This window comes from Scardinius erythrophthalmus, assembly GCF_964197995.2.
Source record: "Scardinius erythrophthalmus genome assembly, chromosome: 2".
Classification (NCBI taxonomy): Eukaryota; Metazoa; Chordata; class Actinopteri; order Cypriniformes; family Leuciscidae; genus Scardinius; species Scardinius erythrophthalmus.
This window is the reverse complement of record NC_138222.1, coordinates 51077101-51094902: the sequence shown is the minus strand read 5'-3', so window position 1 is coordinate 51094902 and position 17802 is coordinate 51077101. Positions and strand designations below refer to the sequence as shown.

General features: G+C 39.6%; 1 protein-coding gene across 1 annotated transcript; it reads right to left on the bottom strand.

The window, feature by feature from the left end:
• Positions 1-1512: 1512 nt before the first annotated feature.
• On the bottom strand, positions 1513-10495 carry slc25a22b (solute carrier family 25 member 22b; the record flags this gene model as incomplete). Its single annotated transcript, XM_081389956.1, has 10 exons — positions 1513-1666; positions 1764-1839; positions 5445-5599; positions 5706-5862; positions 6719-6779; positions 7856-7913; positions 9205-9295; positions 9431-9486; positions 9579-9704; positions 10413-10495. The coding sequence occupies 10 exons, from the start codon at positions 10493-10495 to the stop codon at positions 1513-1515; spliced, it is 1017 nt and encodes a 338-aa protein (XP_081246082.1).
• Positions 10496-17802: the final 7307 nt, after the last annotated feature.

The following is a 17802-nucleotide window of genomic DNA, read 5'->3' as shown; positions in this document are numbered from 1 at the left end:
TTTTGAAAGAAGTCTCACCAAGGCTGCATTTATTTGGTCAAGAATACAGCAAGAAAACAGTATTATTGTTAATATTATTACAATTGAAAACTTTTATTTTTATACATTAAATTTTTTTAATGGTTCCTGTCATGTCAAAGCTGAATTTTCAGCATCATTACTCCAGTCTTCAGTGCCACATGATCCTTCAGAAATCATTCTAATATGATTTGTTGCTCAAGAAACTGTTATCAATGTTGAAAACAGTTGTTTCATATTTTTGTGAAAACATTTTTTTTCAGGATTCTAGAAAGTTCAAAAGAACAGCATTGATTTGAAATACATATATTTTTGTAGCATTAAAAATGTATTTACTGTTACTTTTGATCAATTTAATGCATCCCTGCTGAATAAAAGTAATAATTTCTATTTATGTGTTCAAATGTGTGTCAGGAGTTTTGAATTAAATTAACTTAAATGGTTTTAATTATTAAATGCTTTGGAATACAGACCTCGAATACGGTTGGTCTTTTAAAGACACTCAACCATAGCACTCAACAGATTTTTGCAGAAGTGAAAGCAGCTTGAAAAAATAAAGTGTAATAAAGTTTACATTTAAGTAAAGCAAATGTACTGAACTAAACATTTTTATTTTACACAATGTATATTTTACAAAATAATTTTGACAAGAAAATTGCTAGAAAATTCAATCCATAGTCCAAAAAGGTTTTAAAGGGACACTCCACTTTAAAATGAAAATTCTGTCATCATATACTCACCCTCCTGTTGTTTCAAACCTGTATGAATTTCTTTCTTCTGCTGAACACAAAAGAAGATATTTAGAAGAATGTCAGTAACCAGACAGTTTCTGGTACCATTGACTTCCATAGTATTTTTTTTTTCCTACTATGGAAGTCAATGGTACCAGAAACTGGTTACTGACATTCTTCTAAATATATTCCTTTCTGTTCAGCAGAAGAAAGAAATTCATACAGGTTTGAAACAACATGAGGGTGAGTATATGATGACAGAATTTTCATTTTAAAGTGGAGTGTCCCTTTAAAGTACCATTTTTATGGTAATGAAATGTTCAATTTTGAGCGTTTTAAATTATACCTAATTTTTGATGATTACTAAAATATGTCATAGGGAAAAAGTCAATAAATAGTGACAAGTATCAGGCTAAAATACTGTCTAGACAGGCAGCTCACTAGCTCAGAGCTATTGTCAATCTGTACTGATAGACTGATTATTGAACCTGGTTATCAATGCTGATCTCAAACCTACACTGTAAAAAATGTTTTGTTGTTTTTTGAAAAGTTGTAAAACAAAAATTTCCAGAGTACATTTTACAAGAGAATAGTACTTCCGTCCTTCTACTATTATTACAAAATATTACATTCAAATCAATGTGTTACTAGCAGATTCTTTGTAATTCTTTGTGAATATCTATTAAAATGAATATAAAAAATATCATTTGATTATTATTGCTGCGGTTTGAATACAAGTAGCGGCTCCATCCACAGTAAATATTCAGTGTTTTTGTCCATGCAGGAGACCCAGAACAAATTCCCCGACTCCTAGGAAATAAACCACCTGTACGACGCCAAACAGCGGAGCGATGACCAGTGCGCGACAGTACGCCCCCTTCAGGAACGCAGAGGGACCCTCGTGACGGAGAATCTTACTGTGGGGAAGATTGAGGGATGTTCAGAGAATAAAAAAAGATGGAAGACATTTTGTGTGATGGAGGAAACTAAACTTGTATGTTAGCGTCAGTTTACCGGATACAGTCTTTCATTCCGCTGTAAGTCTCATCGTGACATCCACGGGCCAAAGACTGAAGCCTGGTTTTTAGCACTGCAGCACAAACACACACGCATACAGATGATTAGTTTGCATTCACAAAATTCTGTCTTCTATAAGAGACTAGCTGCTTTTACATTGACCCTAATAATCTGATTGTAAGTAGCACAGTCGGGAAAAAAAAGTCACATGTAACCACGTCAATCGGAATGAATTGGCCAAATACAATTGAAATTTCATTCAGATTGTAAAAGGGTGGTTTAAATGTTTTTTATTCCATTCGATAGGACATGTAAACACTTGATCAGATTGAAAACCCAAACGTTCTGCGCATGTGCAATGATGTAGAAATGGCGTAATGACGTATGACGAGAGGAACTAGCTGTTGTTGTTGAATATAGTGTAATAAATGATGTGTCAATCTAATATTCTCCCTCCACTCATCATATGTGAAGTGTTGCAGGACAACATTGTCCCATTAGTCCTTGTGGTAACACTTTAGAATAATGGTCGTCATTAATAAGTAACTATGCAGGACTAATGAGTAGTACATTAACACTTCAGCTACTACTATTAACTAATATAGAAACAAGCTTAACTAATCAGTAAGTAATATCAAATTTAGGAGATAGTTCCTTATTAGGTCATTAATAATTAGAGGAACTAGAAATGGACCATTTCTTTAAAGTGAAAAAGATGTTTTTCACTTTAAAATAATGGTCCAGATTACTAGCTTGGGTAATTAGTGATGCATTATGACTATATTCAGAGTAAAAATTATTACTGATTACATCTCAGACACACATAATGTTATTTAGGCCTATAATTTGTCAGTTAGTTAATAATGAGGCAAATCTCATTCAGTAATTCTTAATTACCTAATAAGGAACTATCTCCTAACTTTGATATTACTTGCTGATTAGTTAAGCTTGTTAGCTGAAGTGTTAATGTACTAGCCTACTCATTAGTCCTGCATTACTTCCTGCATAGTTACTTATTAATGACGGACCATTATTCTAAAGTGTTTCCGGACTGGCCATCGGGAGCACCGGGAGAATTCCCGGTGGCCTGGCGACTAATTTTGCCTCCTGCTAGCCAGTGTTTTATTTTTTTATATTTTTTTATTATTATTATTATTATTTTATATTACTACCTTCACCAGTGATCATTTTCGAATTCAGAAATCAATAAAATTATTATATTTATTAATATATATCTATAACTAATAAAATCATGAATCTGTTAGTCTTGACTGGCAAGGCTACAATTCGACTTATACGCCTCAGCCAAACTTAACGGTTAAACAGAAAATGCGAGCATGGTGCGATGCGATGATGGACAGAAAATGGCCAGAGAAAGAGGGAAAGGACAAAGAAAAGAAAGGACTCGAAGAAGAAGCAGCAAAATGTTGCAAAATTAGGCCTACTGACCTGTTCAGGGCTTCAAGTGTAGGTCAGTTTCATCTGTAAATACTGTACTATTTTCTTCGTTAACTTAGTAGCTATTGAACTGCTAGCAAATGTAAGCGGTAGCGACCCTATTACTATCATCACTCAAAATACTGTATGCTAAAGGAGATATATTATTTAGTGTAAAGTTAAGTTGCTCAGGACTCTCATCCATAAGACATCTTGTTTGGGGTGTGAGAAGGGGCATTTTTACTGCTTGATTAATATAAGCAGCGGGGCAAAATGCCTTTTGTGCTCGTCGTCTCCTAATTAGGTAATAGATCAATTATAATTAAAATAGATAATTATTAGGTCTGCTTTTTAAAACAAAGAAAACAAAAAAATGGTTTGAGGATGGTTAGAATGTGCCAACAGCTGGAAACTCTGTATATTTGTGCAGTGTGCACATGTCAAAAGATCAATTCCAATTTGTGTGTGACATATTAGGGTGCTTCTCGAACGGAAGGCTGCATTTCTCGGCTGCCACATCATTAAGCGCCGCTGAAGGCCGTCTCAATTTAAAGGATCAATGGAAGGCATCCTTCTCGTCCTTCAATCACCCACAATCCTTTGCACACATTCCAATTCACGAAAATAAACTGACAAAAAAGTTCATTATGAAATGTAAGACAAAAACAATGTTTTCGGAAATTAAGGCTTACGTTATCTTTTGTTTTGGTGTAAATGAATCACTTAACAACACTAAACTGCCAATGATGCAAGCCACTGTGAGACCACAGACGGTTGTCACTCACTGTATTGCATTAATAAAAATCCAGTTGATATTAAGATTTGGAGGGTGGGAACGTGTTCCTTAGAAGCCTCAGAAGGACTGATATAGGAAGGACACAACCTCACTAGGACGCAGGCTTGCTTTTGAGAAGGAAACACACACATCAACCCGATCACTTTATTTAGCGTTCATGTAAACACTGTTTGAAATCACAAACAAAAGATGTCCATGTAAACATAGCTATTCTAGCATTGCAATATATTTTTGACCTGATGTAATGTTTGTTGACTTTATTAGGGGTTTTTAGCAGGGAAAGGGAAACTTCTTAATACCACATTTGCCATTTGTGATACTTACGCTCCCACTAAGTAAAAAATAGTCACTGCCTGACTGAATTAAGTGCTGAAATGAAATCTGAGATGCAATCACTTTGATATTGGCTTACTGACATATGACTTAATTGCGTTTTAAAAAGTCACACATTATTACACACATACCAATCTTTTCTGATTTGTTTTTCATTCTAAGCTTACTTTTGAACTGTTTGGGTGTAAGACCAGGGTAAACTGTGCCCCTTATGGATTTAATATCAAATGCAATTGTTCAATATAATATATTGGCTGACAAAACTAAATTTGATGTTAAATTTGAAAGATTTGAATCTAAGAGGAGAGGTTTTTTAACCTGATATATAATGTATTTTTATGTTTGTCATGTGTTGTTAGCTTAGCGATTGAAATCAACTCAGATCTCCTGTGTACTGCATGCGAGGAGCGCTACTTGTATAATGAATGGAGGTACTATATGTAGAGTGTCCCAAATCAGTCACTTACGAGATTCCATTTCATTCAAGATGCTGTAGGCCATGGACAAAAAGGCAGCTAACTATATTTAGGAAAACAGCCTTGATCTTGTAAGGAGTAAACACTGAAGATTTAAATAAATGAACACATTTCCTTATTTTTTTATGATTTTTGTAGATTATACCCAATCCTGGATTTTGGCTCCTTTCAATTTTATGGTCAACGTGAAACTGTATTTCTAGTTGTTTCACATATACTACTGTTCAAAAGTTTGGGGTCAGCAATATTTTTTTTTTTTTTTTTTTTTAAGAAATTAATACTTTTTCAGCAATTATGTTTGTAACAACAAAGACATAACGTTACAAAAGTGTTACTTTAAATAACTGCTGTTCTCTGCATTAAATCATCATAAGACTGGAGTAGCCTAATGATGCTGAAAATTCAGCTTTACCATCACATGAATAATTTATAAATGTATTCAAATCGAAAATAGTTATTTTAAATTGCAATAATATTTGATCATATTTCTATTTTTATTTTTGATCAAATAAATGCAGCCATGTTGAGTATAAGAAACCTTATTTAGAAACATTTAAAAATCTTACCAACCCTAAACTTTTGAACCATAGTGTGCATCTCATTAAATGCATTTTCATACAATGTAGATCATCTCACCGTCCACAGGGTTGACGGCAACAGCTGCAGTGCAGCCTGCAAGACAGCCAGAGAGGAAGGAGATGTAAAATGGAGCTGAACCATCAGTGTTCCTCCTGCCTAGGCTATTCAGGTTAGCAAACAGTGGGAAGTAGATGATGGAAAAGGGCACATCCCTGAGGGAGAGAAAGAGAGAGAGTTCGCCACTGTGAGACAAAGGATGGAGAGAAAGCACATTATGACTAAAAGCGTCCCACAGTTTGAGTGACTCTGTCAGACTACCGTAATAGAGTGGCACCCAGTCCCGTGTAGAGACCAGTGATGCCTTTGTCCTTCAGCAGATCTCTAGAGAGTTGGAGAGCTGTAGGAGACTTCCGAACAGCATTCGCTTTAGCCCTTCCTCCTCCGCCATGCCGGCCAATTAGATTCCTCTGGGCCTCTGTCAGAAACATTGGCTATGTTCAGAATAGCATATTAATCATACTAATTCCACACTACTGTTCAAAAGTTTGGTCAGTAAGATTTTTTTTTATTAATACTTCTATTTATTTAGCATTAAATTGATCAAAAGTGACAGTAGAAACATTTATAATACTACAAAAGATATCTTTTTTAAATAAATGCTGTTCATTTCAACATTCTATTATTCAAATATTCCTGAAAAAATGTATGACGGTTCCCACAAAATCACTAAGTAGCACTACCGCTTTCAACATTATTAATAAGAAATGTTCTTGAGCAGCAAATCAGCATATTAGAATGATTTCTAAAGGATCATGTGACACTGAAGACTAGTAATGATGCTGAAAATCCAGCTTTACATCACAGGAATAAATTACATTTTAAAATATAGAAAACAGTGATTTAGAAAATTGTCAGAACATATCATAATATGTTTTACTGTGTTTTTGATCAGATAAATAGCATATAAAAATAATATAATAAAGTGTATTTAGCAAGGTTTCATGTTTTTCTATGCTACACTGCTGATTCATGTCCACATTTCATGTTTAATTTGGCAAGTGTTGTCCTGTTATAATCTACAGTTGATATTGTGGTCAAGGTCATTTTAAGTGCATTGCATTGTGGGATGCAACAGTATTGCACTGTTGTGCACGCCACATTTTGCCAAATCATCCAGTATCCCGTGCATACAGACATTTTGTATGTTGCTCACATTACACATATTGCAGAAATGGTATGCACAGCATGGCATTATGCCTACCCTTCATCTACAAGACACTATCAGTGGACAAGAGACGTGTCAACGGTGGCAGAAAGTTGTATATCTTTACCTATTCTGCCGGCATCCTGCAACTGGATCTTTAACATCTCCATAGGAGTGGTTACAATCACCTGCCAAAACACAGACCGCATAGAGAAAGAAGTTAGTTAAGGTAACGTTAGTAAGACTGAAGGAATGTTTAGGGTTTAATATAATTAATTTTAAGTGTAACTTCACAGATTTCCAACCCGCTTTGTATTGTTACAATCTCGGTAGTATATGTAAATGAGCAATGTTCTCTCATTCTCCGTGGACCGAGAAATTCACCTTTATTTGTCAGCAAAAGTCACATTTATTTTGACGGCTCTTTAAAAACTACAGATTGTACTTCCGCATTTTTGCATCCCTGCCCACGGACAGTCTATTAACAATATTAATCTATTATAATCTATTAATAATAGACAGGTCTATTAACAGAACAGTTATTGTAAGAGTAGGTTTATCACTGAATTTTGTATCATACTTTGTCTACTCTATAAACAGCATTATGGTAAAAATGGAATGGCAAAAGCTTTCTTACATGTATAGCCTACGCAATGGCGTAGTTTTTTCAGTTTTTTCCCTCCGATTGGCCTTAAACACAGTGTTGCTGGTCATCCATTTTGAAATGTTGACCACAAACACGGATGTTTTTCAGATTTTCCTTCACAGTGTTCCATCCATTTTCATGATTCTTTGCAGCCTTTAGCCGCTGCCTACAACTTGCTGGATCCTTCACTGGAAACCGAACGTAAACTCACTCCTTTTTAAAATTTTGACTAAAGTTTGCTAAGAAGTATTTCCTACTAAAGCAAGGCAGTATTTGACTCAGGTAACCGTATCCATAGCCGACTGGTGGGAGTGGCCTTGGATGGCAACATGCCCGGTGCATTATGGGTATTGAAGTTTTCTTTCCTACTTCGCAAAATGGATGACAAGAGCATTTTTCTGTTTTCTAGTCAGGTGGCACATATTTCTTTCTTTCTTTCTTTCTTTCTTTCTTTCTTTCTTTCTTTCTTTCTTTCTTTCTTTCTTTCTTTCTTTCTTTCTTTCTTTCTTTCTTGTGTGTGTGTGTGTGTGTGTGTGTGTGTGTGTGTGTGTGTGTGTGTGTGTGTGTGTGTGTGTGAGAAATGTGGGTCGTATGAGTGCAGCAGAGAGAGTGACTAACTTGGCATGTGCCCGCCCCGCAGCCAGCTAACATTTCTCCAACCAATGTCAACTTCTGTCTGGGAGAGAGCCAGAAAAACAGAAAGATAAAGAGGGAGAGAGAAGGAAGGAGCATTATTTTAAGATGACGATAAGCCCATTTCCTCTGTAAACAAGAAGCTCTGGGGTCAGACTCTTACCTTGTGCGATGACATCACACACCCAAACACACACTCACACACATTTATTTGAATAATTTATCTGTTCATTGCAGTCTACTGGACTGCATTAATAAAAAATTTAGCAGTCTAGCTATTAGTCACCACGGAGATGCTCACCCAGCTCCAGGTATTCAAGGTGTACTGAGTTGTAACGCAATTTCTATCTATAATGCAGAAGCCTATGGAAGGCTTTTATCAGATCAACTCTGTTTTCAAAACTCTGTGCGCAAATCCAGCGGTGCAGTGGATTCATTCCCTTAAAAAATAAGACGTAGATCTGAGACTTCATCCAGCCTGCATTATGCCCGCAGCAAAAAAGAATAAATTAAAATATGAGCATTCCTCTTTCTAAATCAGTGCAACTGTTAAATAAGTTATGAGACTTCCATTAAGTCCCACTGCTGAGCACATTCCCTGTAAATGAGTCATGCAAATGAGCAAATTAATTAATTTAAATGAATATGAATCACTATAACTATGAAGGTTTATTCTGAAAGGTTGAACTTTGATTGCACAAAAGGGTAATTTCATAAATGTCAGGTTGTTTCAAGTTGTCACATGCATTTTATAATTACAATTTATATTGGCCAAACAATGTATTTTGTATTGATATTTTTGTTATTTTCATTATTTGATGAATTCTTTGTCGTTTCTGATTAAATTTAGCAGAAAAGTCCTTTAAAAACCTAGACAGTATTGCTTATTTTAAACAAAAGTATTCTTCTCAAATTATGTCAATTGTGTAATGATTTACCCCATAGAATATAGTGTCGAACAATGTTTATTTTTCTAAATGTTCAATTGCTTATTTGTAGTTAAGAATATTATGTTATATAAGTTTTCATAGAGAAATTTAATGGACAGGGTTAAAAAGTAAGACAGCTAACCGAGTAATATTATTATTATAAATTATAAATATATATAATATTATATATATATTCCGATTATAGTAATATAATTTTATAAATATGATTAAAAATTATATAAATTCTGAATAGAACTGTGAATGCACTTAAATTTATGCAGTTGCAAATTCCTTAATGTATCTCAATTTCTTAAATTGCAGAATTCAAATTTAAGCTTCTAAATAAGAAATTAAGTTCTGTTTGTTGTTTTCCGCACATGTATGTAAAAGTGTTTTTATTCTCACCCATCTTTGGAGAGCTGCTGTCTGAAGAAATCATTGGCGGCCAGTTTGATGGCCTTTTCTGGAGTTACCAGAGTCAGATTAACCGCAGCTCCTAGAAATAAAAGTGTGAAGGAAAGATATATTAAGAAGAAAAGGGGATAAATGATGGAGTTTTTCCAGAGCATGAACACTTCCAAATGATGTAAACCAACATATACATTGTGAAACAGTATGACATTGTGATCACCTCTGTACATCCCACAGAATCCTTCAGATCGGATGGTTTTTATCAGACAATCAGACCTGTGAATGAAACACATCCACACACATATACATTATATGCATGAAGCACAGGCATTAATTTGCTCAGACGATGAAAGGAACGTAAAGCATACATGCTAGTGTAGATGCGAGATCCGTTTTGCTGGTTTTGGAGGCGTGTTTTTGCCAGATCAATCGGAAACACGCAAGTGACACCAATCAATCCAGCAATGCCTCCATTGATGAGTTTAGCAGGCAGGCTGAAACAACATTACACATTAATAGTGCACAACAGAAACCATGCCATCTAAAAAGAGTTCACCTTTTTATGTGTTCAAAGGCCACATGTTAATTACTGAAACTATCTGTACTTAAGTGCTAATGTTTAAACATCTAAATTAACTGGTTTAATTCAACAAAATCCAAACAATTAAATAAGCTGACAGTAAAAGTAATTCATAAGGGTCCGATCAAGTAGCAATAGCTAATGGCCCGACTCCACACAAGTCAACAACATCAAAACAAATGCATCTAGCTACACAATCTCAAATTCATGTGTTCCAGAAATGAGAATAGACACATCTGATTTAATGCCACAGATATTTGACCCTTCTCTCAGTGGAGTTGTGAGGTCCGTTACATCACAGTAATCATTAAAGACGAAACATGTTATTTTTTCCATGTTAAAATACTATCTTGCTTTTGTGTACTTGTGTCGTTCTGGTTCCCAACTATTTTTACTCTACAGTGAGTATTGGCCATTTCTCTCTATAAATAAAACTCACCTTATCTGCTTTCCAGCCATTTAAACTGAAGACAAAGCGGTCAATAATGTCACAGAGCAGATTTTATGAAATTACATTTGTACATATTTTGAGTGTCAAAAGCTTGATGGAAACTGAATCAGGAGTGGCTGATATTTAAGTCCAGCACATTTCTATTCCTGTTCCAGGTTGTGCAGTATGTACTCAGCTGCAGGGGTGTCCAACACGACCAGAGAGAAGATGGAGATGAGCCGAACTTCAGGCTGCTTTACAGACTCTCTCTTCATAATTCCTAGAAACATCACAATAAACATTAGTATCAAACCAATCTAACTACATGCACAGGCGTCATCTCATGTGTTACTTAGTTTTCTCTGTATACTACTAATCTGCATTTTAGCATAAGATTTTATCCATTTACAGTAGTGGCCAAAAGTGATGTCCAGTGACCACACCCTTTATTCAAATTTAATACAAAATGTGTTCGCGTTTTTGTAAGCAAATTGCGTGGTTGTGCTTTAAATCAAATGTTTTATTTGTGATAATAATGCAATGAAACATGCCAAATTGTGCGGACATATTTGTTTATAGGACAGCCTGGACAAAAATGTATGAACACATGCAAAAATTCCTTTTTTGCTCATTTTCCTGTGAGCGTTTAGTTTTTCTAGAATTTTGTCAGATAATACCTTAAACAAGCTTAGTGTTTTGTTCTTCCCTTATATTTAAACAATATACAATATTTCGAAGGTTTAATTGAACTTATTGGTCATTAAAACACACACATATAACACAAAAAAGCAGTGTAAGTGAAATTAATATATTAAAGAAAACAAACCTTATGAACCCATACAAATATGCTTTGTGGGTAAATTTATTTGAATTTTTTAATGTATTTATTGTTTTAGGGATGTTCACAGATATTTTTACAGGACAACAAGACAAAAATACTGAGAATTATTCATTTATTTATTCGTTTTTATTTTCCAGTGCTGCATGAAACTGTAAAATGCTCAAGGATACGGGTGAGTTTCTGTGGCCATGGCAACAGCTAAAAAACACTACAAACATCACAATGTTTTCTGGACTTCAAAACCATGTGCAACAAAGTCAGGGAATAGATAATTTAGAGCGGCAGGATGCAGGTTCAAAGACGCACTGTGACAGCAGCACAGATGCCATCAAAGCCGCTCACGTTCACTCTGGCCTGTACTAGTATCCATTAGTGAAAACACAGCACAGTAAGAATCAAAATAATAATTCCAGAGACAATGACAGGATGTGCTTGATTCTCTATTCTGTATTCAGAGGATCTCTCTAGAGGTGGTGTGGTGTGTGAAAGCTTGATAAAAGCAAAGGTGTGTATGTGTGTGTGTAATGGAAAAATTACATGTGACAATCTTGCTTTTGTTAAATACGTCCTAATTCTGCTCATTGATACTCGCCTGACCCAACCTTAAGCTTTGTGCTTTTTATGAATAATACAATAATAATAATAATAATACCTCTGTTTCTGTGTGTGTGTGAGAGATGAATCTGAGTTATGAATCTAAAATCCACATGAATTATTGGTATACTCTCCAGAAACACCATGAAAAATACACCTAGTGGAAACTTAGTGGATTTTCCTAGTGGAAAATATTCTACAAACTCTGAAATATGAAAAGAAGTGTAGCATAACCTTCAAAACTTTTGAGTTTTTCCACCTTAGTGTAGCTGTATCTACAGAGAAAATGTGTAGGAAGAAGATTCACAAAACTTTTAATGAACACTAGGAACAATGAAGGCAATCGATTGAGAAAAACCAGGGGCTTAAAAACACAGGGTGGAACAGAACTGGAACAGAAACGGGCGTAACTAAGGAGAAGCTATGGAAATTAATAATGACCGGGAACACAGGGAAAACAGGAACTGGGACGAAACCGAAACACAGTGAAACTAAACAGAATCATAACACTGAGGAGGTCAAACTAAATATTACTATAATATATGTCTGAATTCAGTTTACAACCATGATTTGTGTTTGTCACATGTCTGTCCAGTCTTGTGCTGCACATGGGTGTTTGTTGTTTTGTGCCATGTGCTCTCCTGTCTATTGTCTAGCCCCTCCCATCTTGTTATGTGATTATTGGTTAATTTGTCCCACCTGTCTGTCTCGTTACCCTCCTTTGTTTGTTCCCCTATTTAGCCTCCTTGTGTTTGTAGTCTTGTGCTGGTTCGTTGTCCGAGTTACCTGTCTTTGATGTTCCTGTCTGTTGATTATCTGAGTTCTGAGTTTTCTGTATTTTTGTCTGTGTTTGTTAATTAAATCTCCTCTGCACTTGAATCCTCGTCTCTCGTTCAGTGTCCCGTGACAGAACGAACCAGCCAAAATGTGGATTCAGCGGAGCGAGATTTTTTCTTCAGAGGAGGAGAAGGGAAATTCCATTTCCCTATTTGAATATTTCTCCAGATGTGTTCAGAGGACTTTGGAGGAGGAGAGCACCATGTCAGACGGTGATCAGATCGGAGGAGGTGGTCCGGTGGTCCGGAGACGGAGGAGGAGAAGGAAGACCTCCTCTGTGACTATTCCGGTGGTCTCAGTTCCGGTGGTCCCAGTTCCGGTGGTCCCGAGTCCGGTGGTCCCAATTCCGGTGGTCTCAAGACACAGGAGGAGGAGAAGGGTTCCCTCCGTAATTGTTCCGGTGGTCCCAGTTCCGGTGGTGCCTGCCGAGCCTGTGTCTTCGGACAAGATGGCCGCCGCCGAGTCTGTTCATGTCACGTCTGCCGGGCCTGTGTCTTCGGACAAGATGGCCGCTACAGAGACTGTTCACGTCACGCCTGCCGAGCCTGTGTCTTCGGACAAGATGGCCGCCGCCGAGCCTGTTCACGTCACGCCTGCCGAGCCTGTGTCTTCGGACAAGATGGCCACCGCCGCGAGTGTTCACGTCACGTCTGCCGAGCCTGTGTCCCCTGACAAGATGGCCGCCGCCGAGAGTGTCCACGTCATACCTGTCGAGCCTGTGTCCTCTGACAAGATGGCCGCCGTCGAGCCTGTGTCTGTTCCTGAGCCTGAGCCGGTGGTGTCTGTTCCTGAGCCTGAGCCGGTGGTGTCTGTTCCTGAGCCTGAGCCGGTGGTGTCTGTTCCTGTTCCTGAGCCGGTGGTGTCTGTTCCTGTTCCGGAGCCGGTGGTGTCTGTTCCTGTTCCTGAGCCTGAGCCAGTGTCTGTTCCTGAGCCTGAGCCAGTGTCTGTTCCTGAGCCAGTGTCTGTTCCTGAGCCTGAGCCAGTGTCTGTTCCTGAGCCTGAGCCAGTGTCTGTTCCTGAGCCTGAGCCAGTGTCTGTTCCTGAGCCTGAGCCAGTGTCTGTTCCTGAGCCTGAGCCAGTGTCTGTTCCTGAGCCTGAGCCAGTGTCTGTTCCTGAGCCTGAGCCAGTGTCTGTTCCTGAGCCTGAGCCAGTGTCTGTTCCTGAGCCTGAGCCAGTGTCTGTTCCTGAGCCTGAGCCAGTGTCTGTTCCTGAGCCTGAGCCAGTGTCTGTTCCTGAGCCTGAGCCAGTGTCTGTTCCTGAGCCTGAGCCAGTGTCTGTTCCTGAGCCTGAGCCAGTGTCTGTTCCTGAGCCTGAGCCAGTGTCTGTTCCTGAGCCTGAGCCAGTGTCTGTTCCTGAGCCTGAGCCAGTGTCTGTTCCTGAGCCTGAGCCAGTGTCTGTTCCTGAGCCTGAGCCAGTGTCTGTTCCTGAGCCTGAGCCAGTGTCTGTTCCTGAGCCTGAGCCAGTGTCTGTTCCTGAGCCTGAGCCAGTGTCTGTTCCTGAGCCTGAGCCAGTGTCTGTTCCTGAGCCTGAGCCAGTGTCTGTTCCTGAGCCTGAGCCAGTGTCTGTTCCTGAGCCTGAGCCAGTGTCTGTTCCTGAGCCTGAGCCAGTGTCTGTTCCTGAGCCTGAGCCAGTGTCTGTTCCTGAGCCTGAGCCAGTGTCTGTTCCTGAGCCTGAGCCAGTGTCTGTTCCTGAGCCTGAGCCAGTGTCTGTTCCTGAGCCTGAGCCAGTGTCTTTGTCTGTGTCTTTGTCTGTGTCTTTGTCTGTGTCTTTGTCTGTGTCTTTGTCTGTGTCTTTGTCTGTGTCTTTGTCTGTGTCTTTGTCTGTGTCTTTGTCTGTGTCTTTGTCTGTGTCTTTGTCTGTGTCTTTGTCTGTGTCTTTGTCTGTGTCTTTGTCTGTGTCTTTGTCTGTGTCTTTGTCTGTGTCTTTGTCTGTGTCTTTGTCTGTGTCTTTGTCTGTGTCTTTGTCTGTGTCTTTGTCTGTGTCTTTGTCTGTGTCTTTGTCTGTGTCTTTGTCTGTGTCTTTGTCTGTGTCTTTGTCTGTGTCTTTGTCTGTGTCTTTGTCTGTGTCTTTGTCTGTTCCTGAACCGGAGCTTGTGGTGCCAGTTCCAGTGCCCGAGCCGGTGGTGCCAGTTCCAGTGCCCGAGCCGGTGGTGCCAGTTCCAGTGCCCGAGCCGGTGGTGCCAGTTCCAGTGCCCGAGCCGGTGGTGCCAGTTCCAGTGCCCGAGCCGGTGGTGCCAGTTCCAGTGCCCGAGCCGGTGGTGCCAGTTCCAGTGCCCGAGCCGGTGGTGCCAGTTCCAGTGCCCGAGCCGGTGGTGCCAGTTCCAGTGCCCGAGCCGGTGGTGCCAGTTCCAGTGCCCGAGCCGGTGGTGCCAGTTCCAGTGCCCGAGCCGGTGGTGCCAGTTCCAGTGCCCGAGCCGGTGGTGCCAGTTCCAGTGCCCGAGCCGGTGGTGCCAGTTCCAGTGCCCGAGCCGGTGGTGCCAGTTCCAGTGCCCGAGCCGGTGGTGCCAGTTCCAGTGCCCGAGCCGGTGGTGCCAGTTCCAGTGCCCGAGCCGTGGCCGCCCGAGGGGTCGTCTCCGCCGTGGCCGCCCGAGGGGTCGTCTCCGCCGTGGCCGCCCGAGGGGTCGTCTCCGCCGTGGCCGCCCGAGGGGTCGTCTCCGCCGTGGCCGCCCGAGGGGTCGTCTCCGCCGTGGCCGCCCGAGGGGTCGTCTCCGCCCTGGCCGCCCGAGGGGTCGTCTCCGCCCTGGCCGCCCGAGGGGTCGTCTCCGCCCTGGCCGCCCGAGGGGTCGTCTCCGCCCTGGCCGCCCGAGGGGTCGTCTCCGCCCTGGCCGCCCGAGGGGTCGTCTCCGCCCTGGCCGCCCGAGGGGTCGTCTCCGCCCTGGCCGCCCGAGGGGTCGTCTCCACCCTGGATTTCTGAACTGTCCCCTTGTCCCGCCCTGGTCTGTCCCTCCCGTCCCGTCCGAGTCTTGTGGAGCGTCTGGTAGCCGCTCCTTAAGGAGGGGGTAATGTCACATGTCTGTCCAGTCTTGTGCTGCACATGGGTGTTTGTTGTTTTGTGCCATGTGCTCTCCTGTCTATTGTCTAGCCCCTCCCATCTTGTTATGTGATTATTGGTTAATTTGTCCCACCTGTCTGTCTCGTTACCCTCCTTTGTTTGTTCCCCTATTTAGCCTCCTTGTGTTTGTAGTCTTGTGCTGGTTCGTTGTCCGAGTTACCTGTCTTTGATGTTCCTGTCTGTTGATTATCTGAGTTCTGAGTTTTCTGTATTTTTGTCTGTGTTTGTTAATTAAATCTCCTCTGCACTTGAATCCTCGTCTCTCGTTCAGTGTCCCGTGACAGTGTTAGCCTATTGCTTTATTTTCTAACATTAAATATTACATGAAATAACAAAACTTATAAACATATTAACGGTTCCAATAACATAAAATATTCAGCTTTAATGTTAGCTAATATTATAGCTATACTTAATATATATTATAGTATTATTATTATAATATTAAGCTAGCACTCAGAACGGACCAAAAACTGCATTGTGATTATTGATAAACTTAAAGTATTTCCCATAAATTACACGTTAAGAATCTGTTGGCAGATGCTAATATTCAAAGAGACTGAAAAAATGCATTCAAGCTATAAATTTAAGCAATGTTTGGGAATCAAAGCCAAGATCTTTGCATTAGTTGAGTTATGGAACTAACTAAAACTTTGAATGTTAAAAAATGTTAACATTAGTTAATATTTGATCTAACTAACCTAATAGTTCTCTCTCTAAAGAACATGGGATTTGTGCCAATTAAGATATGCAAAACCAGAATGAGTTCACTACCATCTAAACCATAACTTGGGTCACCAAATGCAGGTTCATTTAAGACATTTTGTGCATCAGTTTTCAATTTCCTCTCAATAGCCTTAAATGTCTCCAGTTTACAAGCAAACATGGCAACAGCAACACTGGTTTCACGAAATGCACACCGCATTTCATTTCTAAGATATGATTGACAACTGAGGATTTGTGGCTTTTAAAATGATTCTTTGAAAAGCAGAAATCAAAAACTTCCCAAATGCAGCTTTTTTAGAGGCACTTGTTGTATATAAAAATAGTTTTTAAACCAATACAAAGAAAAGAAAAAATTCATCAGACAGCAAGGAAATTAAATGGAGATCGCAAGGAAACCAGCCTTTTCCTTTGAGAAAAAGACCTATGAATCTCACAAGTACTCAGATTTGCCAAGAGACTGCAATCAAATGTCAATAATCTCAATATTATACATAATTTCTCATCTAATTCCTTTTAAGACCAACTGAGCTGAGCTGCTATTCACAATCATATATTCATTTACAGCTCCATACAAACATCTCAGTATTTATTCTTATTAATCCTAAATAACTATAGGAGAAACATCTGAGACCAAGTTGATACTTACAGGAAACCCAACTGAGAACTCCATTAAGTCTCCTGAGCTATGAACGAGCAACTCTGTGCGACGTGTTTTTCTTCTGGGTAAAGGCTTTGAGGTTTTTATTCTGTGCACTACGGCGAAAACAAGCCTGTTGAATGATGTGACAAATAAAACTCTGGCAAAGCCAGCATACTCACATTTATCCTGAATCCACAGGCAGTCTCCACAATGCATCCCATTGAGAGATTATGTTCAGAAACCCAAAACCAGCCATTGATAAGACTTACAGGAACAGAGGCTGCTAGTGTACAAGGCAGGAAAGAGAGAAAGTAAATAATGGTGTTCAAAGAAGACACAGAGAGTGAAAAGACCTGGGAGGGAAGATGAGAAGATGAGAGCAAAGCCCTAAAAGGGTCCCACATTAGCCTTCAATGTTCTCTCTGCTTTTATTTTCACAAGAAGCATTAAAGCATTTCAATTTCTTACTTGTGTCTGCACTGCAGTCTGATTCAATACTGGCCCTTATAAAGGTATTTGGATAAAATATCTGCAAGCAAATGCTGCAGGAGTTTTTATCAGAACTTACGTCACTTTTCTCCATAGTTTTTGTGGTTGTGTGAAGTCAGTTTTCCTCAAGTCTCATGGGTGTCTTACAATCTCATTGTGCACTAAAACATCAGCAAACATTCGGATAAACATCACGATACCGAGTATCAAAGTGCAATATTGCTTTTATGCAACAATTTAATCAATAAGACTTGTACTGGCTTACATTTTAAACACACATCATTCTATTTTTTCTATCTGTCAATGAAAATAGTTCCAAACAAACCCAAAGCACAGCCGAACAAAAATACAGTAGTGGTGTTTTGTTTCTAGATGATTCAGTGGGTTTGACCGAATCGTTTGAGTGA